The 27,517-nt window shown below is 39.2% G+C and overlaps 1 protein-coding gene across 1 annotated transcript in view; it reads right to left on the bottom strand.

Annotated features, from left to right (window-relative positions):
* Positions 1-27,517, bottom strand: part of GLB1 (galactosidase beta 1) — a 50,982-nt gene that overhangs the window by 15,775 nt on the left and 7,690 nt on the right. Inside the window, exons 2-13 of the mRNA XM_074900662.1 lie at positions 23,370-23,539; positions 16,325-16,475; positions 15,968-16,028; positions 15,069-15,163; positions 13,605-13,785; positions 12,419-12,477; positions 11,401-11,522; positions 11,264-11,304; positions 10,685-10,797; positions 7,963-8,037; positions 2,147-2,236; positions 182-295 (exon numbers count right to left, since the gene is read on the bottom strand). Of these exons, the coding sequence (XP_074756763.1) occupies positions 182-295; positions 2,147-2,236; positions 7,963-8,037; positions 10,685-10,797; positions 11,264-11,304; positions 11,401-11,522; positions 12,419-12,477; positions 13,605-13,785; positions 15,069-15,163; positions 15,968-16,028; positions 16,325-16,475; positions 23,370-23,539 (1,272 nt within the window). The remainder of the gene's footprint in view (positions 1-181; positions 296-2,146; positions 2,237-7,962; positions 8,038-10,684; positions 10,798-11,263; positions 11,305-11,400; positions 11,523-12,418; positions 12,478-13,604; positions 13,786-15,068; positions 15,164-15,967; positions 16,029-16,324; positions 16,476-23,369; positions 23,540-27,517) is intronic.

Below are 27,517 nucleotides of genomic sequence, written 5' to 3'. Positions count from 1 at the left end.
ATTCTGAAATACAAATATGAACCTTTAGTATGAATCAACTGTATGCTTCCTTACTTCCTTCATCTGATTAAATAAGATTATCTAATAAAATCTGCTGAGGAAAGGAGAAAAAAGATGGACTGTATCCATGACTTGTTAAGGTTGCTCATGGCAGAAACGAATACCAGCAAACACCATTTACCCCATTGACAGAGACATAGGCACGATCATGGACTCCATTTAAAGGTGAAGACAGCTGTGTGGGCTCCGTACAGTTTTTTGGAAGCGTAGTTCTGTATAGTACAAACCCAAAATACTAAGAAAAGAAAGAAAAAACCCAGATTAATGAATCAAGCCATTCTGTAGCTTCAATTCGGGTCATAAATTAGAAATATCCCACGTTCCCGCCTATGTGTTTGGATTGAAACGTTAACTTTCATTTACTTCAGATAGCATCTATCGCAGATACCAGCTTCAGATTAGTGTTCACTCTGACCTTTAAGTAACGGGTGTAAATTCCACAGAGCTTCCATTTTAAAATGTTTCATCAAAACATTTACATAACTTTAAAAGATGAGGGTCTTGGTTATGATGGTATTTCCTCAATAAAAACAAAGCAGTAAATGACCAACACTATTATTTCCTCATTAAAATAAATGAAAAATAGCTGGAAATCGTTCATTTAACAAACTTGAAAGTGCACTTGTCACCCAGTGCCCATAAATTGACATATTCATCAAGTCAGTATTATCATATATTTTGAAAACTATCTGGTTTACATCAGAAACATTTCGGAAAATTTTTCACTAAGTTCCCCATCAGGAAAGAAAAAATGAAAGTCATACTCATTAGATTTGTTCTCATCACAAAGTGAAACACAAATCAGAAACAAGTCAAAAAATGCATCGTCTCTTTGACTCAGTAGCCACAAACCCATTTATATTCTAGACTTGGATTAGAACATAACCCTGGCAGGAAGAAGTGAGAGTAAACCATTTCCATTCTGCTATAATTATTACATTTGCAATAAGGTGACCAGAAAAAGTGGGTGGGCAGAAAGGGAAGGAAAGAAATAAAATTAAAATATGCTAGGAAGCTCCACTGTCTGCCCTCTTCTCTCAGGAGGCCATTAGAAACTACATCCAGCCAAAACATACTACCTGCAACTTCTCTCACAGGTCTGTGTTAGTGGCTTGGGAAAGAAAAATCTGAGCTTCGAACCTCTACTTGACTAGTGTTATATCCCAGGCATCTGCTGAATTGCTCCCCCCTCTTCTCCCTCCCACAGCTACTACCAGCATCACATTCTGAGTAGTTTATTTTAGCTGCAAACAATTAGTACCCATGCTCCAGTTTCTGCTAAATTCAGCACAGAAGTGATCAAGGAGCTACATAACCTCAATGGAAAGACAGAGTACTGCAGCAGCAAGGGAAAGATCTTTGACTGTGAGGGAAGATATGGAAAGTCACCAAAATTGACAGGGAAACCGATGCAGAGACTGACAGACAGGGAACATAGGGGAGAGTGGGCAGCAGAAAGCACAGAAAAATGCAGAGAAAGGTGGTTTTCCTATCTTAACCAGTGGGGTGAATGACCTCGACAGTGGGTTGCAACAACTCCAAGAGGTTGCTCCCAACGGTTTCTCTCACTGCATTCTCTTGCCTCACCATACATGTAGCAGAAGGACTACAAATAAGTAGGAGGCCCACAGAAGCGTCAAACGGATTGCATTTCCCAATCTCCAGACCCCTCAACTTGTATGATGAAGCACTGTCTCATCCACTGTGCCCACTCTGATAGAGGATAGGGAGAGGCAAAAAGAAAAGACAGAATAAGGAAAATAGTGAAGAAAGATGGTTAAAAAAAAAGTCTCTTAAGAACCTGAAAATCAATGCTCCAGAGAGGAGAGAGATAAAAGTTGAAAGCCTGGACAGCAGAGATACCTACATTCATAGAAAGAGGAAAATCTCAGGTGCTAAACAGTAGCACTGTAGACTATGGGAAGGTCTCCAATGCAAAAATCCTGGACACCTTTAGAATACTATTACTTCTGTGCTGAGATAAGGTGCAAGACACTGGACATGAGAAGAGTAACAGCACAGAGGGTTGTTCCAATAACTTTACAAGTAAACTTTACTGCAAAGTGCCTACTGAAGGAACCCTCACCTGCTTTAGCTGAACAAAGGTTAATGGGTAAGTGCTTTTCACTGGTCCATCAGGTGACAGCCTGTCAAGAACCTCCACCACAGTGCCTGCCTGTAGCATAGAAAAAGCAGATATAAGGTCAGGAATTTCAGAACAAATATAACAGCCTAAATACCCAGCCACCTAGCCAGTTAACTGCATCTGTCCAGAAAGCAAAGAAAACTTAAACCTTTACATCATCCTTACATATACATTAATAATACATTACAGTACAAAGAACTCTGAAAGAAATATGCTACACGTGGAGAAATGTTTTAAAAATCCAGATGTTCTAAATTTGATATGCATTCATAAAAGTGGCCCTTGATTATTCAGTGAGAACTACCCCAGACGCAACTGCTCTGAACAATTAATAAAACACAACTATATTATCTAAATGTTGCTCAATTATACTTATAATCAAGCTAGGGAAAATGCCACTGATTTCCAGTGAGTTACTCTGGAATCATTCTGAGCTAAGTAGATGTAAGTATGTATCTAAGTAAGTATCTAAGTAAGAGATGCAATTTGGTTCTGCCAAGAGTTATCCAAAACAAATTTACCCTATTTAGTCTTAAAATAATTTTAGAAACCCTAAGGCTGTAATTCAGTGTCACATATGAGTAGCTGGACAGATTTTAGTGAGACTGGGAGCAAGGTTTAGGCTAGTCACATGCATAAGTACCTGAATAAGGTACTTACATGTCTACATTTAAATTGTGTTTTGTTGCCATCTGAAATTTCCTTTTGCAGTTATGTAGTTTTCTACTCATCTACAATTCTAAGTCCATATCACTTTTATGTTAATCAAGATGCACACAATATGCCTAATGTCTTAAGCTAAAAAAAAATAAATCAATTGCATTCATATTTTTCATGCAAGATGTTAGTTTGTTTAACCAGAAGTACTGTCACTGTTCAGTGGTAATTACATATCAGACATTCAAAATATTTCTCAAATGCAGATCTACTTTCAAAAGCTTGAGAAAAAAAAACAGTAAAAAACCCCGGGCATTTAAAATCATGTAGAATTGTATACTGTAAGTGAACTCACAGCAATACAAACTTCTGAGGCTACATGAAAGTCAGCAGTGCCGAAATATTATATATTAAAATTACATCACTGCGCAAAATGCTGTATGTGACAAACGTCAGCATGAATCACCTATGTAGACACAACTATTTCTTTAGTATAGTACTGGTTTTGGCTGGGATAGAGTTAGATTTTTTCATAGTAGCTAGTATGGGGCTATGTTTTGGATCTGTGCTGAAAACAGTTTTGATAACACAAGAATGTTTTAGTTACTGCTGAGCAGTGCTTACACAATCAAGGTCTTTTCTGCTTCTCAGCCTGCCTTACCAGCAGGCAGGCTGGAGGTGCACAAGAAGATGGTAGGGGACATGGCTGGGAGAGCTGATCCCATCTGACCAAAGGGATATTCCATATCATATGCATCATGCTCACCAGTATAAAGCTGGGGAAAGGAGGAAGGGGTGGACATGTTCAGAGTGATGGCGTTTGTCTTCCTAAGTAACTGTTGCATGTGATGGCGCCCTGCTTTCCTGGAGATGGCTGAACACCTGCCTGCTGATGAGTAGTAGTGAATGAACTCCTTATTTTGCTTTACTTGTGCACACAGTTTTTGCTTTACCTGTTAAACTGTCTCTTTATCTCAACCCACAAGTTTCTGCACCTCTATCTTTCCGATTCTCTGCCCCATCCCTCTGGGGGAGACTGAGAAAGCACCTGTGTGGTGATTAGCTGCCTACCAGGGTTAAACCACAACATGCATGTAGACATAGATCTGAATGGACTTTTGAAATGAGCTTATCTCAACCCTTTAGCTAGGAACACGAAAGCAAAAGGAGGCCATAAATATACAAAAGGTAATGCCATCACTACCTGGAGGTTGGGTCCGCCTCACTAGTCCATAGCTGAGCACGTTCACCCTAACAAGACGACTGTCAGTTAAATGATGGCTTGCAAAATTTTAATAGAAGTAGTTTGCTCTTACATTTTCAGTTTAAGGATTGTACCTAAAATAACAATCAGCTTTCATAGAGTAAAATTCCCCTGGAATGCTCTGGACTGTGTATGTGCTCCATTCCTTATTTTGTGCCCCTCCAAGAGAGACAGTAATGTTAAAGCAATATGCAGGACTTGGCAGGCCACACAAGAGACTGAACTGGCAGATCTTGTACAACAGCTGTGAAGCAATAGATGAATATCTTTGCACAGACACTGACAGAGTTGATTTATGGAACTAAACAACAATCCTTTGAGCATTAACAGTCTTGGCCCCAGGTGGACAATGAAATTAGAAATGAATGTAAGCAGTATTAAGACACACATGGTCACTTGAATGAGCTACTAATTGGCAACAAGTGCTGCACTGTGCCTTGCTGAACTGAATATTACCAGTTTGTACGTGTGCCTGTTCAACTTTAAGCTCCTGCTACCAAGGAGACTTCTGTTCTGACTACAGGTTGACCACGTACGATTCATTTATGGGCTGGGCTGGTAGAAGCTTGTTTCTTTGAAACTTCAATGGATTGTTTTCGTTCAGCTTTTCATCTTTAAGTAGTACATACAAAAAAAACCCAAACAAACAAACACAAAACATGATCTGCTCCTGCTGCAAGTTCTGTTGACTGCTACTTAGTGGACAACCAGTACCACAACAGAAACTTAAGAGTAAATTTTAAAATTACAAATACTGTCAAGAATTTTTAAAAACTCAACCTGTAAAACAACAGATGACTAATAAAAAATAGCAATACTTTTTCCTCCTCCAGAGCGAGGTCTTCAAAAATAAAGTGTAAAATCAAGCATAAAGAAAAGAAGCAAAGTAGCTCCATCAGGAATCATATCAACTACTGGCATCATCCTGTTTGCTTAACCCCTTTCTACCCCTAACTCATATCAATGTTGCCTGCTACTTGCTATTGCTTGAGGTCTCCACATCCCAAGAATGGAATACATCTCCAGAACCTAAGAGTGTGCAGGTTGCAGTGCTGGGGCAGGCATTTCCTTGTGACCAAGCACTCCTCAGGGCCTTCCAAGTGGTGAACAGAAACTACCACCCGCTCACAAGTCTGCACAGACACATCACAAACACTAAGACTTACTCATTTCCCTCTTGAAAGGATGCTCCCCACATTCTGGGTCTTAAACCCCTAAACCCTGTCATCCTGCTCACAGCTCTTGAGCACAGCTATTGCTGTTCTGCCTTTGCCTGCACTCACTCCTCATTTTCAACAGTTCTCTTTTGCATCTATGCAAAAAGATTTTTTTCCTTATCTCTGCTTTCCTGTCTACTGCTTCTCTGTAGCAATGTCAGGTGTCCCCAGCATCTTTTAATAAACTACATTTTTCCCACTCAGAATTATTTAAATAATTCAATAGCTCAAAATAAACAACTGCCTGATCAGGGAACAGCATAGGAGCTTTTACTTTTCTTTTCCTTTTTTTTCTCTTTTTTTGTTTCTTTTCCCTTCCCAACTACCCTGGGTTCCCCAATTATTTTCATCTGGGGCAATTTATTTAAAAACCTCCAAAACCCAGCAAATATGACAGGCAGCATTGCTAAGATCTCTTTTCCTCGAGTTTAGGTCCTGAGTAGCTGAAGAGGTACTTAAGGACTGAATTGTAACAGAGTATCTTGGGGGGTGGGTGGTTACATGTACCTCTTTAAAGTATATCACATGACTCCTGAAAATACTCTAAAGTCTCCTTTCCCTCTTCCTTTCTGCAAAGGTGTCAAGGGAGTTGGTTCACTACCTGGTAGATATAATGCTCTGCATAGCAGACTGGCTGCTGGACCTCGACTGCACAGTGAAGCTTCACACAGTACCTGTTTTAGCACTGTCACTGCACACAATATAGCTGGGAAGTTTACTATCACCAAAGCTAAGTCCTACCATTTAGAATATTCCCTCTCCAATATTCACCCAAACACATTCAGGCTTCTCCATACAACAAGGTACACTGGGGACCCAGTCCCAGCCGGGGTTAGAACACATCACGGAGTTGGGAGGATGGCTTTGGCTGGGACAGTACAAACCCTCTGTGATTTAAGACTCACCCTGTGTTGCAAGGTAACCAAGCAAAGGACTAAACTGCTGCTGAAGTTAGGCTGTGGGTTCACAGAGATAAAAACAAACTTCTTCCCAGAAAACAATTCTAGAAGCTTTCAGTGCGGATGGCTGTATACGTACAGGCAACGACAGGAATCTCACACCTGGCAGTTTAGACATGACATCTGGATTCCTGAAAATGCTGGGTGGAGAGTAAAACACCTCCTCTCAAAACCCAGGAAATGTAGAAAGTGAGAAGGGGCTGGAACAGGGCTCGCAGTGTGATAGCCAGGTCAAAGCTGCAATATTTGAGCAAGTTTAGTCATCTGACTCGTCCTTTGTAAGACAGGTATCTGGGCCAGGCACCCTGCAGCCTTCATTTCGTGAAGGCATGAAAGAGAAAGTTCATGATTCTAGTGAAATGGACAGCCCTATTCGAGAGCCATGAACCATAAGATGATTGGAGAGTCAAAATCTGATGGTGAGGCTCCCAGATGTTGGAAACCTATGAGAGCAGCAGTGGTGGGTGTACTGATAACGGTATATAATTAGTCACTACCAAATGTAAGGCAGTTCAGTGAAACCTCATATTGCAACCCTAAAATGTCTGAAGATACTCAGAGGTTGTTGAAAATGATATAGATCTGTGTCAACTTCACTGGTGAATCACTTTCATACAAAAAGTATTTCTGCCCACCACTTGAGTGGGATGACTTGAAAACACCTGCAAGACCTTATCACTACCAAATTTTGCAATGCTTCAGCTGCAGTGCATAACAGATCAGATACACTGCTGATTGGAAAGGTGGCTGTCAAATTAAAATCACAAAGCATAAAACCAAAGCATTATGAATTACAGTATCCAGTACTCCAACTGCAGTAATCCTCCACCTCAAAACAACTTGTCTGTGCCCAGCAGAATGGATATAGCCAAATTCATACCTGTTGTCTCTTTCATTCCCCCTTAAACCATCCTCTACACCCACTGCAGGAATGTAGTTCTCAATCATATTTCACAAAAAAATGTCCCTGGTCCTAAAATGATGGTGCTATGGACAAACCCCAGCTACTCATGTGCTGACCTGTTAAACCACTGTTGTCAGACAGGATACAGAATGGCCAAGTTCAGCGTGCTATGTTCTTCATGCTCTTCCCTCAGCAGGAAACCAACTTAATTTCTCTCATCAGCTACAGATTTTCACAAATCTTGTAAGAAACTTTATCAACAAGGCTTTCAAATTTATTCAAAATGTTCCCTATTCAAAATTTAAACAACTAAACGTATTTCAAAGAAACGTATAACCTACCCACTGTTTCTACTTTATAGGCATCACCAACTACAAAAACACCCTTTGCTCATAGATCTCATGCTAACAGTCCCCCAGCTACATTACTCGTACATGAGTTACCTTAGACAACTATGATTCTGTTGTGTTAATAATATATTAATTTCTGTTTAGTAAAACTTCAGGCACATACTGCATATTGTAAAAATTATATTTTTATATCCAGACAACATACATTTTCTCATTTTCTACCATGGGCATGATTCCTAACTCCCAAGCTCCACTCCCTCCTTCCTGAAAGTTTGCTTTCAAGGTTTTCCTCTTTATTTTGTATGATATCTAGAGACTTCCAGGACACCCTCATAAACACTTTTTGCAAAAAGCACGCTACAACATTACGGAAAGATACACAACATATTACAGATGTTAACTTACCTTCTGCAAGCGAACCTTCCCATATGCAAATTTGGGTGTTGTCGGAGGGATAAGACCTTCTGGTAACTGCTTATACTAGAAAGGGAAAGAGGAAAAAAAACAACATATGAAACTTAAATACAAACACGCTTTAACTGAATTCTCATTTTCTACTTCACAACTTACAGAGGTAGAACTGTAGCAAGAAGTAGATAATCTCTCTGTCCTAAATGCATCTAGTCTAAGATGGATAAAAAAAAAATCAACAACCCATATCTGACTTGATCACATATGGTAAACGATTTTTAATAACTATTCAACTCGAGGTAAGAGTAAAAGCATAGCGAACAAATGAGCTGCCAAAGAATCAGTGTCCTTGGAGCCCTCCTGTGGCTAGAGCTTGCATTACAGTCTTCTACAACTGCAGTCATCTCTCCAGTCCATGGGAGCTTGAGTTAACCTTTTCAAGTCAAGGGCAGCACTTCCATATGAGAATTATTAGCCTCTTGTGCCTTTCCTTTCAGTGTTACTATAGTCCACCACCACCACCACCTGCTAATCCATTACTGCCTGGGCTGGTTTCTTTGAGAAGCAGGCTTTGAGACCACAGCCTCCTCTACAGCTCCGTGAACCCTTGAGGTCCCATCATTAGCTTCCATCTGGTCCTGGTCTAGACAGCTGCCCAGTCAACCATTGGGAAACACGGTGAGGAAACACTCTGACTGCCAGGCTGTTTCTGTTTACTTCTTGCCCTGTATCTCTAGGACAAACCACCTGAGATCGGCAGAGAGAAGGGGTGAAGGAGTGTCCACCACTTTATTGGATACCTTTGAGGAGTGGCAAGTCTAGACAGTGGCTTTCTGCCCCATATCCTAGCCTCCTCCTTTCTAAGCCTACAATCCTCTTCTTTCCTTGCCATTCCTTCCCCTTCTCCCTTTCCTGCCATTACTTGTCTCCTGTAATGTCCTGTAATGTCCATCTGTTCTTTCATTTACTGAACATGGCCCTGTCTGCACGTTATAGAGAAAAAACGTCTGTGGGTGAGATACTCATGTGATCAAGCAACCTAAGCCTACATTTTAATACACATGCACAAATGGTCATCCTTGTGAAGGCTGTCTTAATCTGCACATTCAGTGACTTCTGAGTGTTTACTCTGGCAGCTCCTAGGTTGTTTGTTTTTTTCTCTTTAATAAATATGGTGAGTGGCTGAAAGGGCATTTCTCTTAAGAGACTTTACTTTGATTTCAGCTTGAAAGTTTTAGCACAAGGCATTATTTGCTGGGTTTACACATTCAGCATAAAACTCATGCTCGAAAGCTTGCCTCTGCTCCAAGACGAGGAGGTTTTTTTTTGTTTGTCTATTTATCTTTTTTTTTTTTTAAACAGACCACAGCAGTACAATTCCCAATCCCTCCTTGTCAAATGTCAACTATGGACTGATGAATGGCTGCTTTGTATTTCTGGTAACAAGTTCCCTTTTTCCCCTTTATTTGAAAATAATCAAGATATTCAGGCTTAAAGAAAAGAAACACTATATTAACCTAAGAGAAGAAGTTGAAAGTAGGAAATTCCAGCCCATAAAGTAAAAATTAGAAAATGCTGTCAGCAATTGAAAGAAGCTATAGACTGAAACCATTCTTCTTTATTATGTTTTTTAACTGAATAAAGCAGTAAAGGAAGACTATAATGTGTTAGCCCTGTAGCATAGCTAACATTTTGAATGCAGTCATTAGTTACAGACAATTTAGTTTTCTTTCATCAGCTCCACCTCAAACTGCAACTGCGTAGATAGACTGTTATGGCTTTAGAACCCACAGCAGAGACAGGAAAACTTTGCTGAGATCCTATGGATATGGAAGGTCAGAGATAAACCACACCAAAAAAAGCTGTACCGTGACCCAACACACCTTAGGTTATACTGAACCCTTCAGATCTTATCAAGGCTCTCTCACTGCACTAGAACTCTACTTACATTTCAGATAGGGATCTCACCTTGAAGAAAACATTTCAAAAACAGGAAGTTTTGGAATTTTTCTGGTGAGAAAAACTGTATCAAGACAGAAGATTCCCCTTGAAAGGCTATCAAATTTATCCATCAAGAGAAAGCTTAGGGATAAAGAAGAAATTGAAGAAAGTAATCCACAGCAGGCCCTCCACAGGTACAGAGATAAAGGCGTGCTCAACCCTAGAGAAAGTCTAATACACTTTTGGGAGATCTACTCCCATCAAAAAAAGAGCCTTCTAGTGAATAGGAATGTTGCTGTCATGCAACAGGACAGTGTATACAAGCCTGAGCCTTGGAATTCCCATGGAATCTGTTTTCTCCAATGCAAAGCTATTCAAAATCCAGATACAGGTTCCATGTTTCACTTCAGTCTCCAGTCTGTAGAGATACTGTGCATTTTTATAGGAAGGCTAAGCTGGTTCCACCCACTAGCTACAGTTTGTAGCATCACAAACACAAGATGTGTTCATTTGGATAAGCACACTCCTCACAGAGACCCAAAACCATATCATGAAGCCTGGGATACAGATATCCAAGGCAGTAAGCTGTGAAATCTTTCCCCTTTTCTAACAACAAGCAGTTAAGCTGGCTTAATCACCTGTTCTACTTCACTTTCCTTACCTGCAGAAAACTGTAAATTCAGAAATAACTGATACCAACAGAAGAGTTAGAGAGTTTGCAGTACACCAGGGATGTTTCAAAACAACATTCTAAATATGTCCTGAGGACACTCACCATACCAATGACTTCCCTCAAGGCAAAATATTTTTCTGTCAGATCACCTGCTTCACTCAGTGGAGCATCATAGTCGTAACTAGTGGGCTGTGGCATGTAGGGCATATTGGCACCTAAGGGGGGGGGGGGGGGGGGGGGGGGAAGCAATGAGAATATGAAAGACCTGTTGTTTTTTCTGAAGGCATCAACTTTCAGCATTCTTTCCAATCACAGCCAGACTCTGCTACATTTTTAGATTCAACATAGGCCTTGGTATGTGGCATAGAGAAACTATTCCTGATGAGGACAACATCCTTCTAGCTCACACTGCTCTGTCATACAGTCTTCAGAAATACTCTGAAGAGAAACAAATTTATCCATGTTCCAACTGTTTCACAGGACTGAGTGAAGCAGAAGCAGCCTTTGCAAAGATAAATACCACGTGGGTTTAGTACAACATGCTGGCAATAGACAGAATAGCTAATGCAGTCATCTTTTGTCATGTGAAAGCAGGCATAGTTTATTCTTTCACAAAATAATTACTACCTAATTCATAAACAGCTCCCCTACATCATTAGTATCATTTAAATAATTTCTTACCATTCCAATAGGCAAAGTTAGTCCCACCTATAAACATGTACCTAAAAAGCAAAAAAAGCCATCCACTTAAATCAGGTTTTGCTGAAATTGGGAAAAATTAATCCCCCCAAATTAACCTTTACTGAACACACACTTACAGGTTAACGTTAGCACCACGTGCCAGGATTTCATTAAGTGTTTTAGCTATAGTTTGTGTGGGGACAACAGAATGACGGTGTCCCCAGTGATCCAACCATCCAGTATAAAACTCAGAATTAACCTGAAAGGAGAAAGGGCAAAAGAGGAAGGGAAAACATGAAGAGGGAACAAGAACAGAATGCAATGTAATTTAAGGTTACTAACTGAAGGGGAAGGAAAAAAGGCACCTTGACTCATTTCAGCCATTTTTAAACTACTATAAAATACAGCCAAGTATACACTAAATCAGTCCTTTTCAGCAGATTACTGGTCAAAGAAATTAAAGGATTCTTTCAATAATTTTATATGGACACTTTGAAAATAATGCTTAAGTACCAAAAGGTGTGGATTTCCTTGGAATCTGTCAACAGGAACGCATTTCAGATGCTTGGCATTCAAATAAATGACAGAACCCATATATTGTTTGCAGAATAGCATACATAGACTAGATTTAACAATAAAATAAATATTTCAAATACTCAAATTGCATTTTAAACGATTTCATAGCACAGAGATAATCTTGTACACACAGCGGGCCTTTTCCTTTTGTCAAAATGCCTTCCAGTGATCTCACATCCCATTATAGCTTGTGTGAAACCTCTAGGGTAGCTGAAAACAGGAAGCAACTTCTAACCTGCCCTTTTAATTTTTGCTTTTAACTTCCACCCACACATGTACCTCACTAACTCATCTAATCATACTTACTGTTTCCACTGCTTTGTAAACATTTGTCTTAACAAGGAAAAATACTGAAACAAAATCAATACCTTTTAAGATAAAATAGTATTCGCAGAACAGCAATTAATGTGGATTTGCCAATCACACACAGAAGCTCCTCTATTCAGTTTTTCTGACTGACTTGGAAATTATGTCTTTTTAAACATGTCCCTAAAACTGTCCAACACACTGTTCCCAACTCCTCTCATTAATCACTGCAAGATTAAGACTGATACAAAAAGTTAAGGTGAAAAGACATACCAAAGGGCCCGTAGGTTCACTACCCCTTTGAGCTAAGAATGCTGCTGTGACATTGCCACCTGTAAGCAGATAGAAACAAAATTGAGTTGCGACATCCATGACTTTCAGTCCTTTATTTCAGTGAAATAGTTGCCTTGTCTCTTCCAAGACCTAGCAAAATGCAGACAAGTTACTTAGAAGTTACTTCAGAAAACACAGGAATCGGTACCTTTGATTCCAGTGTTTAAGTTGCAGAAATTATTTAAAGTATATACATACACATATGTATGTAGGCACGTATGTCCTTGTTTTTGAGATACGCCTTCTGAAAACCCAGCTTTTCTCAGGAATAACATCCTGGCACCAAAAAGCCTGCGAAGTGTCAGATTGGAAAGCCTGGGATTGTGGTACCAAGACTATAGGGAAAAACAGAAGCAGGCAACCTCTAAAGGCGAGTTTCACTTCTGATCACGCTTAGTGGCTCAAGCCATAAGGACTGGAAATAACTACTTCAGTGAGTAACTCACCATCTCCTAAGTGATACACAAAAAGGAGTTCATAATTTCAACCTACTTGTAAGAAAACAGATCCCTGCTAAGCACACATCTTCGATTATAGAGAGAATATCGTACAAAACCACACATTAAAAGATTAGGGAAATATCTATCTTGGAGTTTGTTTCTTGTGCCTTAAGCCTCTTTTGCCAAGTCTGTGCAGTATATGAACATTTACATCATTAACTCTCCTATCAAAAGGGCCCTTTCTGAACACACTGTGGTTGCTTAGCCATTCTTCAGGCCTATATCACAGCAAACTGTAGCACTGTGAACATTTCTAAAGATGATCTTCAGCAGTAATTGCCGGATTCTGGGACAGAGGACATTAAAACAACAGTTAAAAAAAAAAACATAAAATTTTAAAATCAATGGAATCAATGCCAACTATTACCGCTAATTTTTAGGAAATATACACCATGAACAGCATAAATTGTTTATTCATGATTTCATGATGCAAGGAAGTGATTAGGACTCTAACTGGCTACTTCTGGGTGATTCTTGTACATTTAAGAGTACATCAAATACACATAAATGTCTATTACCCCATTTAAACAAAGCAGTCGGGTTGTCAAGCAGTCAGCTCAGTTTGTCCTGCCACAAACACACACACACACCAGAATTTTTTTTGGTAACAAACAGCAGTCTCCAACCTGGGGCAAAGTCTACTGTTGCATAAAGACCCTGAAGAGCTCCACATTTCAAGTGGAACTGGCTTGCACCATCAGTTGTGAACAGCACCACCTCATCCCCAAGATGCTGGCGAAAGATCTTCAGAAGGGAACGCAGATAGTCATAGTCACAAGCAAAGTAACTTCCATACTCATTCTCCACCTGCACAGTAAAAGCAAGTCAGTGCTGCAATAGCCAATTTCAGTCTGCACCTTATACCAAAAATGGGAAGCCCAGATTCAACCCTCCTCTTCCTTTGATGGCAATGCTAAAAATGTAATTTTAAGCCCAGACTTGAAGTAAGAGAAGACAATGCTTCTAGGCACTCATTCCTCTCACCTGTATCTTAGAGTGGAGCAATCATTGTGAGGAGGTAAGTCATTTTCCTACAAAATCACCCTCCACATAAAAATATCTACCCTAGCTATTTAACAACAGTGATCAAAACACAGTCTCTATTAAAACTAGAGAGCTATGACTCACCTCCCAAGCAGAACAATAAAACCATAGAACAGGTTGTGACATGATCAAAACTGCAGCAAAACTGGACTTCCAGAAGAGACATACCTACAAGGGGCTCACATGAACAGCAAAGCCCTGGAGTGGACTCAAAGGACTGAGGGGAGAAGAACAACCCAGCTACTACTGAGAGGTACACATCCTGCCCCTTGCCCAAGGGAATGGACTTTCAAGCTCCAGATCCAATGTCATGCACACCTGAAGGTTATTGCTGTAAACCCTGTTATAAACTTCTTTCTACCAAGGAATTTTGCTGAGTGTTTTTGCTCAATAGAATACATTGTTCAAGAACAATGATCTTGGGCATATTAAAAGAAAATTATCCTATCCCATCCTGTGCCAAACAGGGAGTTTAAAAAAAAAAAATTAAAACAAAGCTTTTGTTATGGTCAAATACTAAGAATATGGAACAATTGCCAGAGCACATATAGAAGGAATTTAAGAGAGAAGCTACTTATGCTTATACTTCAGCACAATATGGTGTGCTGAAACATTTACAGCTTGCTAGGTGCTAAGAATTAAAAAGACTGAATTTTTTGAGGCCATTGTTGTCACAAGTTTTAGGCTTAGTTCATATCGGTTTTGTTTCTATTCCCCTTTTTCCTGTCAGAGGGTTTCAGGCAATTGTACTGTATTTTGACTTTATATGAGAACTGGCACGAAACTCAAATCTAAAAAGCTTCACAAGTTTCCTCTACTGCCTTCTATAGATGTGAAAAACAACTTTAATAGAGGAGACAAGTGCTCTCTGAATTCTGGAAACAACTTACTTGGTTCTTTAGGATAAGGAATTGAATCAGAACCTTTCAGCTACCTGAAACTGTGAAGAAACATCTGTGACATTACCACCCAACACCCACAGAGTGTCTGCAGGAGCAATATAAGCATCCATGCTGCTTGTGTTCATTTGATTTTCAGGAAGTTACCTGGACCATGATGATTGGACCTCCATTCTCATAGAGGTGAGGCCTCATCTTTGGCAAAAGGACACCCATCCATGTCTCTACTGCTGCCAGGTAATCTGTGATACACAAAGTATAAACATTTCACAACTTTTCTGTTTTTTTCCAGATTTTATTTTAAACTATGTATGGGTTGTTTTTACCTAGTGTTCTAAGTATGTAAAGTATAACAAAACAGCATTTAATGAACTGATGTGCTCTTTTACCTGTCCATAAATGGCAGCTTCCAGCACAGTTTACTAAAAATTAAACATTTAAATATAGGTAAACTTTGAAAATCAACAGAGAGACTTCAATGTCTCACACAGGTTGTCCTAACACATTTCAACAGGAAAACAAGTTCAAATATTGCTATGTGTACTATTTTTAAATAGATAATTCATCCCACACTGAGTCAGAACTAGAGTCAAACATTATATATCTGCCCTTAATATGCACTCCAATAACCACATTAATCTCGTGTCTCATCTCATCCCTCCATCTTTGGTCCATGACCAGGCAGCACTAAAGAATGCTGTAACTAGTTCTGGAATTACATGCACACCAGGAAGGATCTCCATGATGAGTGGGTTGCAAAACTGAAAAACTCAAAGCCGAGAGCTACCTATTTTCTTTTCCTCAATGATGACAGTGATTTCTCTCTTGGCACCAATTTTCCTGAAACTTGTCAATACCTTGGAAGCTTTCTACCCTGATTTGTTTGTTCTATATACTTCTTGAATGCACACTTCTAATTAAAAGTACTGAAGATTTTACACACAAGATAACTTAAGCTGAAATATGAATTTCCTAGTAATGGCCTCAAACAGCAAGTTGCCTTGCTGCTAAAGTGTACTTTTGCTAGTCTCTTTTGATGCCTCTACCTGAATCAGAAGACCTGAGAACAATAGTTTTCTTCTCCAACAGCCATGCAGGAAGACCTCCCTAGGAAAAGAAAGGGAATCACGTCAGTGGCCATTTTTAGGAAATGTAAGAAGAATTTAGTCTTTTATCAAAACATACACCAAGACCTGAAGATTGATTTTTTGTAAGCAATAATTCTCAATGAAAAAACAAATAGAAAGTAAGTTTGTAAGATGTCACTTAAGATGCATGGATTTTAATATACTAAACCAAGAGCCTTGTCCAAAGATACACCAAGTATGTTTGTCTACTTTAAGACAGAAATACTTGCATTAAATTTATGCTAGAAATAAGGTAACTGTTACAAAAGGCTGTACCATGTCCCATTCTGCACAGATGTAAGGTCCAGCTCTCAGGATAACCAGCAAACCAGTGTCGTTAGCAAGCTGCAGGAAATACTCTAGGTCTTTGTCACCAGAAAAATCATACATGCCCAGCTGGGGTTCGTGGTAGTTCCATGGCACATACCTATGAAGAGAAGATCACCTTCCATTAGGAAACTGAGACTAAACCAGAACTCCAACTATTCGCACCACATGCCCCAGAGATCTGTAATGTTGAACTGGTCTTCAGATCAGTAGAACACATAACCGTAGGGCCTTTCCTCTGTGAGGTACTTCATATGACAGGTGGTGTTAAAATTAATGGTGAAATAAGGCTTAGTACTTTGCAGTAAGTCTGCAGGAGTCCATATCAATGCAAGAACAGGTTTGGGTAGTGCCATTTTGAAACCATGACATTATTCCAAAATTTAACTAGCTAACAGTTTTGGTGTCAGCTGACAGTCAGCTGACAGTGGCGGGAGGTTTGTGAAGAGATGAATCCTGTAAAACACTCACAAAGGATGTGGTCAGGAACGAGCTTGCCTAAAACACTGCATGACCCTTCCCAAAGGGATCACCCAGTTTGCACAGGGAAACCAACTAGGTTGACAGGTCCATGCTGCTGCCACTACAAAGAACTAAGCCTCAAACGATATTGCATCTAGGTCCTGAAAGTTTTCATTGACCAGGAGCAACACAGGTTCTGAAAAACCAGCATGGGAAGAACAGACAAATTTGAGGATGATGCTAAGGTGCCCAAGATCCTGGAAGAAGTAAAACTTCCTTTCAACCAAGTAATAAAGCTGCCAAACACGAAGATAACCATTTGAGAGAACACCTTTCTCCTACTTCCAGGACTTCGGAAACCACAAACCCACCACAGAACAGCTCACAGCAGATAAAAAAAATATACTTGTTGCAAGACAATGAAGAAACATGTTATCTACCAACTGCTACGTTGTAGCTTATGGCCCATGCTTGACAACCATGAGTGTTTTGGCTTGGGATAGTATTAAGTGGCAGTTGTAGAACAGACACGCATTCAAATTAGGGATGAGTACAGGCTGAGCAAGGATTTAAGAGAATGGGAAAATTCATTCTCCATGCATTTACTTTCTTGCACATAGGTTTGTAATCCCTCTGAGAGAACTGTTGCCACTGTTCCAGGGAAACAAATTTGAGAAAAATTCGTAAAACCAAAACTGTGGTTAGCCAAGCAAAGATCCTCTCAGGCAACACTTTTCTTGCTGTTTGGGTTTGTTCATATGTTCCAGAGTTAATTTTGCAAGAACTACCCAAGATGGAAAGAAAGTGCAGAAAACACCACTTTAAATAAGCAAGAAAAACAGGAACACCGTTTTGGAACATGAGCACACTACCGAAACAACCACAGCCAGACGTACATGCACATCAACATGCACATGAACGTCAAATACAAAAATTATAATCTTTCAGCAACATTATTTAATATTATAGCCTCACAAATGTCAAAATCTTAAGCCTCTGTTTGAAGAGATAAAACTTAAAATTTGTATGCCACGACAGAGTTAAAGCAATGCACTCAGGCATCAAAATGCAGAATTTTCTCCTCTATAATTTTATTTCTTTGTTAACCTGCTCGAATTATTTCTGAAACACATGACTAACTCACTTTTAGAACAAACTAAATGTGCATTTAATGAATATATGAACCATGTGAAAATACATTCAATGTTAATTTAGTTTTGTGCACTTTGTCTAAATTTCAAGGAGAGGAGCAAGCTGATTCCTGAAATTTAAGATTAAAGTAGATAAAGTAGAAAACTATTTAAAACAAACAAATGACCCACCTTTCTCAAAGAAGCCAATACAAGAGTATCATATTGTGCTTGCTTTCCCTGTTCCATATACTGTTATCCTGGTTATCACCGCAGAATAATTTTAGTTTGCTCTAAGCCATAACAGCCATGTTATTTTCATAACTATTGCTTAGAAATACAGAATTCTTTTAAATTATGTATATATCACTATGGATCTGTCAAGGACAGATAACCCTAACTCCATTTGTTCACAGGAAAATTTGCCTAAAGAGTTAGAGAAAAGGAAAAGAAGGTGATGTCTCAACTTAGCAAGGCTTTTGGTATTTTGGTGCACAAGGAAAAAAAAAAAAAAAAAAAAAAAAGAGGCTAGTTGGTATAACATTAATATGGAATTAAAATTAGCTACAGAAGAACAACCCACAATTTTCTGGAAAAGCAATGGTATATTTTGAGGAGTATCCAAGTGTCTTTGGTAGGTCTAACTATATCCAAAGCTTTTATTGACATCTGGGTGAGGTAACGCACAGCACGCTTTTGGAAATGGGGAGTGATTGCAAATCCATCGGTGAACACAATCAGGATTCGAGATGCTCTTAACTAATGAGCAATGTGGTCTGGTATCAATAATGAATTAAGAGTTACCACTCTTTAATTCTCTTGCATAGAAAAAGGCAAAATACAAAACGAGAAGAAAGGCATACGGAAGTGGTATTAATAGGAAAAGGGTCTGCAGGTTCCTCTGAAAAGTATCATCTGACTATGAATCACCAACATGACACTGCAGTTAAGAGACAAAGCTCTTTCTGGGAGGAATTAACAGGCATGTTGATGCAGCAACTCATTCACTGAAAAATATTTCTATCAGAGCTGCACCTGTTTGAGCTAAATAAAGATGACTAGACCTTAACTTCATAACAGTTTCCAACTGCCTAAAATACTACCACAGAAAGACAGTAACTACTTATACTCCTTTCTCTTTAGGCTATCTCACAAGTTATTTATGACTGGTAAGTAAATTACAGGTTAATATGAGAAAAGCATTCTAGCTGAAATTTAACTACACCTTGTAACCTGTTAGTTATGAAAATATACTCATGGGAGAGTTTCATTAACCTGTTCTAGACACAAGTCTGAAGGTCTAAATATTCTTAATAGTGTCTGAGAGGAGGACAAAAGGATTTCTTCAGCTCCCTTATGCTCAAGGTAGAGGAAGACAGAAAAATTCTTCCAGGAACAGTTTTGATTTATGTCCCATGGTTCCCCAGAAGGCTGGAAAGAAAGTAGACTTTAGTGGAGAAAAAGGGAAGAAAGTGAATTAAAAAAATTATGTGAAATGCTTTCTTATCAAATAAATCATGATACAAATGTATTTTAAATGCTGGTTTGAAAATTGTTACTAATAGACTTTAATCCCCCAGTATATTTTCTACAACTAGCAATGGCCTCAAATTAAATCTTTTGCCTTTGAAATTATTATTATTAGCAAGTAAAATTCCTGGATACCATTGTAGTAATATGTAGTCAGTTGTTAATGCTGTACTGCTTTAGCTACAGAATAATTAATTTATAAAGGAATGCCACATTCCTTTTTCAAACTCAAAATGTGGTATTTCTTCTGTATTTGAGTAACAGCACTTACTCTTCATTCACATACAATTCCTAAGTTTTTTCCTATAAGCTTTTCTTTAAAAGTCACAGTTTTCCTCTCCCGTTTCAGAGTGATGTCAAGAGGCAAAAACCCCACTTTACCTATCTTAACATACAGGATAATTCTCTGTAATACCAGGGTTGGGTTATTATTTAATAGTATGAAATTAAATAGCTTGTGCTAATTTCATAAATAATAGAGCAACATGCTAGTTAAATTACACATTTGTAAGTCTTTAGAAAAAGTAAATTTGGCTTGTTTTTTAATTAGTATGCTAAAGAGCAGCTCTTTCTTAGAAGGAGTTTCTACAGGTTTATAGTTTTCTGCTCATTAGTGGACAAATACAGTAAAACAAATAAAATATTCAATATTCTTTAATTTTCTATGAGCCTGTAAGGTAACTGCTGAGTCTTCCAGGAAGCTTCTTCGCTGATCTGTAAATCCTGTGAATAGTTAGCCCCATCTAGTGGTTAATTATATATCTCCTCCATGCAAACCCCCCCCCCCCCGACCCAAACAAACCACTATCAGTTCTTTTCAGAGGTCTTCGATAGCATTAGTTTCTAGTTGGCAGACACAGTCCAGGAACTGAAAACAAGTGACAGTTACCTTTGTGTGACCTGCATGCTGCCCGCTGAGGAAGGGAGTGGAGTCCCTAAGCACACCTCCATCAGCCTCTTGGATGTCATACCAACAGCAACATCAAATTTCAACCTGCTATTTGGCAGGCTTAGGCCTTGATATTTTAAGCTTTAATGTAAGATCAAGCTTCCTGTCACCTGTTTGCTCATATTCTGTTGTTGCTTAAGATGTTTCCAGGTACAGATGATTATACACATATACTGACTTCACCCATTCAGGAGTCCCAGGTGAGCTGCTGACTCAGTCATTAGCTGAACCATGTATCAAGGCATAGCAACTCTTTCGGAAATGAGGCTGCAGAGAACAGGAAGGAGAGCAGGTCTAGCTTGCTCTGACCACAAGGTATTTACAAGGACAATCTCGTAATAAAAGGATCCTGTTTCCCTTGAAGTGGTAAGGCTCCTTGGGGAGCACTTTGATAAGAACAAGGAAGGCTCCCATACTTCAAATTATAGCAAGATCCTGTCCTGTCTCATGGGGAAAATCCCAAGCAGCAAAATCAGTCTTCAGAGGTAGCCTCAAGGCTGGGATTCCAACTACCACATTCCACCAGAAGGTCTGGCAGTGCTGCTGCCCATTCCAGAACAACTTCACACATCTGGCATCTCAGTCCCTTGCTAATAGTTTTACTGATCCAGAAAAAAGTAGGCAGAAGAAGAGAAAACAAAACCACAGCTAAGTAATCATCTAGACAAATTTCCATTTTCACCAAAACTACACAAAATCACTGCAGAGTTGTTTGTCATAACATGAAAATTTATTGCTTTATGTCAAATTATCAAGAGCAGTAAGGCTTGATTATCTGCAAATTAAAAAACAAAAACAACAGGGTTTTGGTGGGGTGGTGGTTGGTTTGTTGGGGGGGGGATTAACATTAAGAGAGAGAGATCAGCATCAAATGGAAAAATATATGGATTTGGTTCTTGTAGAAAATGCAAGACACAGGGGTGCTTTCTGCTTCTAAGATACATATTTAGGAGCTATCTTTCACTACAGTAGAAAAAAATCCAGAGGTAAGCAACAATGGGGGAGAACGTCAAGGAATCCCAGTCTGCCCTACAAAAAGAGAAGGAAGTTGTAAGAAACCTGTTATCTGTCATCGGTGATTCAGCAACAACACCTAAGGCCATGGGTCACATATCCACAGGGCAACAATTGCTAGCTGTAGTGTACCTTCTGTGCCAAAACAGAAACAACTTGGCTCTTCCAAGACCAACAGAAACCAGTTGACATGGGCAACACATGACAATCTCCACTCCTTCCTGCACAGGGAAGGACACTAATGCAAAACAGTAAAGCACAGAGTAAGAGATCTCCACAAGTGGAAGAAAAAAAAAAAGGAAAAAACACACAACCCTTGTTAGCAGATTACAAAGGAAGTAGGAAGTGAAAGGAAAAAACCAAAACAGTCCTGCAGCAATTCTGACATTAAACAGTGATGGGGGAACAGGAAAGAAAAGATTCTTATCCCAAAAGACCAGTGATGCAGCAGAGACATGAACAGGCAAATTCAAACAAAAAAAGGAAGGGACCAGTTAAAAAAAAAGCTGGAAGTGAACCAGGCATTGAAAATACACAGGTGATGGAAGGAGGAGGAAAATAAAACCAGAGACATAAGGGAAGTATGAGACACTACAGATCACTGGAGACACAGAGCAGCTGTCAAGACCCAGGCTGATCTTCAAGCCAGACATCAAAAGGTATAATTTTCAGGACCATTTCAGATTACTTTTATTGCAGCAAAATTGTTACATGTCCTGTCCTGAGCAAGTGGTACTTAACACCATCGTTCTTATGTGATGAGAGGGAAGACAGAACTTTCTTGCTGTATTAGAAAACAACAAAAAACATCCCAGAAAACACCCACCAACAGGTCACTACGTCATCACAACACGAGGAAGAATTTCAAGACAAAAAAAAAAAAAGACAACCCTGAATTTGAAAAAAGCAACTTCTTTTCTTTCCCTGCCATCTGTTCTTCACATACCAACCCTTACTAATCACACCTCCAAAGTGTACAAGACAACCCTGCAACTTGCAGGTCAAACAAAATACAGATTTCAAGGAAGAGAAAGGAGAGATGGTGCAACACTCACACTGAGCAAAGTGCCCTGGCCTACAGACACTGCACTGCCAGAAACAACACTGTCTGGCAGTACATAGCACAAAAACAGGCTGTTTGAAAGAGAAGCTCTAAGCCATGTAATGATATAGGAAAGAAAAACAAACATGTTTGGGAAGTACAACCATTGCTTGAAAAGACTGTGCCTTACACTTTTCTACCACTCCACTGGTCAAGGAAGCTTTTTAAAAAAAAAAAAAAAAAAAAAGCAGCTTACTCTTATTTTTGCCAATCTGTGCCTCACCTGTTGTAATAAGTACACAACCAGGTAGAAAAGTCAAGAAAGATGGACTAAAGTTTTAGTACACATAACTGAAAACTATTTAAACTGGTTTGGGGCGGTGGGGGTTGGTTTTTTTTTTTAGAAAAAGTGCACCTAGTTCCCAACCATTTTTCTAAGTTAAAACATTCCTGGTGAAATAGTTTCAAATATTACTGCAGCTTTTTCCAATATTTTCAAGGCTTCAGGGCAATACAGTCTAGGCTGTATTAAGAGGTTATTGTTCCCTCTCAACTTGTCTGTCTTTTGACCAGAGATTACAATGCCCTTGGCAGAAGCAGAGCACATTTCGCAATTTATTTCAGGTCACATTTGCACCCTTGGTTATAAAGCAAGAGGCATGGCCTATCAGCAGGGAAGGGGACTGTTAGCTATAACCTGCCCTGCTGTCCCAGTCTATGCTGTTAGAGGTCATCCTGTGCCACCCTTCACTTCTCTAGAGCTTTCTCACCTATTAAAAATGAATAAACAAAGTACCAATGGTGGCATTCTGTTTCTCCTACATCTCCCAGGACTACAAAGCACTTTGAAAGTCACCAGATACTTACGTTTGAATGGCATCAAGTCCTGCCATCTTCATCTTCAACAGGCGGTCTTTCCAGTAATACCGGGGCACCCGTGAGTAGTGAATGCTACCTGAGATGTAACGGAAAGGTCTCCCATCCTTGACAAAGCAGTTACAGTCATAATCAATCCCAAAACTTCTCTGGGGTATATTCTGTGTACAAAAAAAGAAAAAGAAAACCAACACCACAATATAATCTTTTTCTCCCTTGAAAGGCACAGAGAATGATCTACACATCTGTGACTTGCCCACAATAGAAGGTGCAGTGGTGTTAAAATAACTGATGGTGAATAGCTCTCCACTAGCTTCATATAGCCCACCTGAGCCTAACACACCGAAGGACTACAATGGATCTGCCAACCACTCAGCAAGGACAGGATTCACTCCTACACCAAAATATGCCACATGCATTCTCCACTTTTAATTAATATATAGTACCATCTTCCCACAGTGATACATTTTGCAGTTGCTTACACCAGTGCAAACGATGAGGAATTAATTAAAGGGAGATTTGGTGAATGCCAACACTTTGCACTCAATGCTTCAACTTAACTAAACTGTTGGAAAACACAACCCTAATTCCAATTTAATGTCACACTCAAGTCTAAAAGCAAAATCCAGCTGGGAGCTTTTGAGGAATAAATACCACATTCTAAATGCTCCAGGGCACTAATACATACCTGCTTGAAAGCTTAGTTTCCAGTACGAATAAAACTGTTAGATCAGTCTGGCAAACTACATACATTTATGTAAGTCACTAAAAATCAGTCATTTTTGCAGAAAGTCCTACTTTCAATACTTTTCCAGCTAAGTACACCCAAACCAGTGAACTTAAAGAAGTAGATAAATTAAGAATAAGAAACATACCTTAACTTCAAGAGCATGGGACTACTCCTCAAGTGAGGCTATGATCTTAGTAAGATTTCAACTACTACAACCAACAGCAGTAGTTCTTTTGCTTGTTAAAAACAAGGAAAAACAGAAGATGTTTTAAGTGCCTGTCCCTATGTCTTTAAGAACATTTAACTTTAAAAAAAAAAGAATTAAAAAAATTAAACCAAACTTTAACATCTCACATCCTATTTCTCTCATGTATCTTTGGTATCCCTGTCACCAGTACTACTTTTGTCCTCTACACACCACTGAACAGTTGGTTGGTTGTCTTCAAGTTCCGTGACTTTGCATTTGTGTTTTATCAGATCCATTACTGTGCACTTCCAAAAAAAAATTTGCTTCAATGACAGATCAGTAGGGATTTACGAAGTAAAATCACAAGGCAGCAAATGTAATCAGTTATTATAGTTCTCCATACCTATCAGAAAATAAGTCAGAAGTCAACCACACCAACCTCATGAATCACTGGACATTATACTAGCCCAAATGAAATACACCTTTCAACAGTGTAAATTAAAGGCCGTTGAAGGACACTGGCCTTGTTCTTGAAAAGATGAGCCTTGACCTGTCCCATATGGAGAATGAGGCTTAGCAATAAGGACATTGATTACATGAAACAAAAGCAATTAAATTAGAAAAGCAAGAGAGATGTAGACCATCATATAACCCCAGGTGACCCCCGCTACACGAGAGCCAATTCATTATGAGAGGAGATCTGCCCAAAGGTTACTTAGGGACCAACAGACCAGAGCTTTTAAGAACCTTCCCATGAAACCACTTCTTTCTGTAGTACAACTATGGGAAGAGTAAAGAGAAAGGAATGGAAAAAGTGAAATACAGCAGGCATGTATACCATAAAGCTGCAAGCACTGAGACTCCTGGCCAACAACTGGACACAACTGCCAACCAAAAGCATACTCTTGGAGCAACAAGACAGCAAGAAGAAGCCAGTACAATGTGTCACAGACCAAAAGAACAGGAGTACAAACTACCAGGCAGAGTACAAAGAAAAAACACTCTCCTGAAAACTGGAGGATGAATTTCAGAGTAAACATGCCTATCGATAGACTATCATTAAACTGAGAAACTGAGCAATGAAACACTCTACAAATTGAAGACTTCAAAAATCCAAGGAGAAGGAAGACTACAGCATGTTGCAACTGTGATAAAGGCATTTCTTCACAGAAAACCTAAAATAAAGTTGTGGAAAATGTCATAAATGTACATAGCAATCCAAAACATTCTGCCAACAGCAAACAATGAAATGGTCTGTGTGAGGGACATGTAACAACCAGACATGAGAAGATACAGTCCTGGCAGGGCTGGCAGGGAAACAAGAACTGCAAGGGACTGCCAAGTATTGTATAGGGGAAACTTTTTAAGCCCTGATCCCACAAACTTGCCCCCATTCTTAACATTACTTAACAAAGAGCTCCATGAAAGTTTAAATAAATCCGGACTCAACAAAGGTATGGATGTGTCTCCACAAAATCAGGACTTTACAGAGCGGAGAAATACAAATGAACTGCTCTGGAACAAAAGTAACTCAAATGTTGGGATTCTTCCTGGGAAATTATTGTTGTAGTAACTCCAGGCTGTTAAACCTCAAGCAAATTACCACTGCAGAGAATGCACAGGTATGTATCATCTGCTTACCCCCCTTTCAGTTCAAATGTAAGTGACTTTTTGCTCATCTTAAATTTATAACCTGCATCTTGATTCCCAGGCATGCTGAACTAGGATGGAATTGTACGGCGTGTATCCCCAAAGGAAGCCATTCATTCACCCTTATCAACACCAAGCAGATGTTTCTCATTCTTCAGGTGGTTTATTTTTAACTCTAGGGCATTGTGACAATTTGCAGCATTAACAGAGCTGAGTGCTTCAAAATGATCATGATTAAATGAAACTCAGAACCCAGGTGAGCAACACAATTCTGCAATACTATAAAAAAAAATTTTAAAAATAGAGATGCATTAGGGAAAAAAGCACACATTATCCCTGGAAATAAAGGAGTCAAAATAAACAGCTGTTGTTTCCCTCTGAAAGAGAATTTCAGACCCCTCGTTTAGACCAACCACATCAAGAGGCCTGTGGAAGACAGTTGTTCCATTTATGGCAGATAAATGTTGAGAAACTAACACTGAAACAACTGCTTACATAGCTCCACCCTCAGGGGACGGACACCTCTGGCAGAGAAACAAGACTTCCTTAAAATAAAACAATGAGAAGGTATTAACTATGAAAGTGATTATCATTGTACCAGTTAACATTTATAAGCCATGCTTTTAAAGCTGTGACCATAATTGTAAATCACCTTCCTTACGCATACAGTGCCTGATACAGCATTATTATGGGGTCAAGGTGAGGGAGGCAGCTTCCAGAGTACTTGTTCTGATTCACTTCATTTATGGCCCATTATAAACAGACTTCCCTTCATGATCGATTACTCAGTGCATGACCTTACCTATTGCCTGCAGACCAAGGCCTGCAACAAAAACAAGCAGTTCTCCTCATGAATTTATGTCTGGTTCTCTCAATATTGTACAGTCATGGCTGTGAACATACAGCAGGAATGAACTCCCTGCATCTCCCTAGAAGATGGGGTAGTGGGTCTGCTAGTTCAGTAAGAAGATTCAGCAGACACAGACTGCTTAGGATGCCAGTTCATTCATACCGTAGCATATTAATGTGCAATTGAAAATTCATACCCTTAAAGGCAATGGTATAAAGTTGCATCTTACCTGCTCAGAACATACTCACATGGAAAAGGGTAGAACTAAAGAATTTGTCCTTTAAGTCAAGTAAGACTTTATTTTTGCAACCTTAACACTCTTTAAACATTTTATAATGTGTATGTCTCTCAACACAGGGAAAAAATGTAGAGTTTCAGCACACAAAACTATTTTGACAGTGGCTAGAAGCTCTCATTCTCCAAATTTACAAAAGAGTTGTTTGGGTTTTTTTTAATTTGGAAAGCAAACAAATGTGGATACAAATCCTCAATGAACCCCTCCCACCTGTGAAGATTTCTAGCATCTCTTAAAATTGTTTGAATTCTCTAGAAATTCAAACACAGAACATCTCTCTACCCCAAAAATTAAGTACCAAAACTGAGAACCACAAACCACTTATTTTCTTTTGCTCCTTCCAAAAAATCCTCTTTAGTGTCCTCTCTTTGCCCTTGCAGTGATCTTTTTTCTGCATCACTTCCTCATCTCTTCAGCCTAGACTTCT

The sequence above is a fragment of the Athene noctua genome, chromosome 2, assembly GCF_965140245.1.
Source record: "Athene noctua chromosome 2, bAthNoc1.hap1.1, whole genome shotgun sequence".
NCBI classification, from domain to species: Eukaryota; Metazoa; Chordata; class Aves; order Strigiformes; family Strigidae; genus Athene; species Athene noctua.
This window is presented reverse-complemented; position numbering and strand designations above follow the sequence as displayed.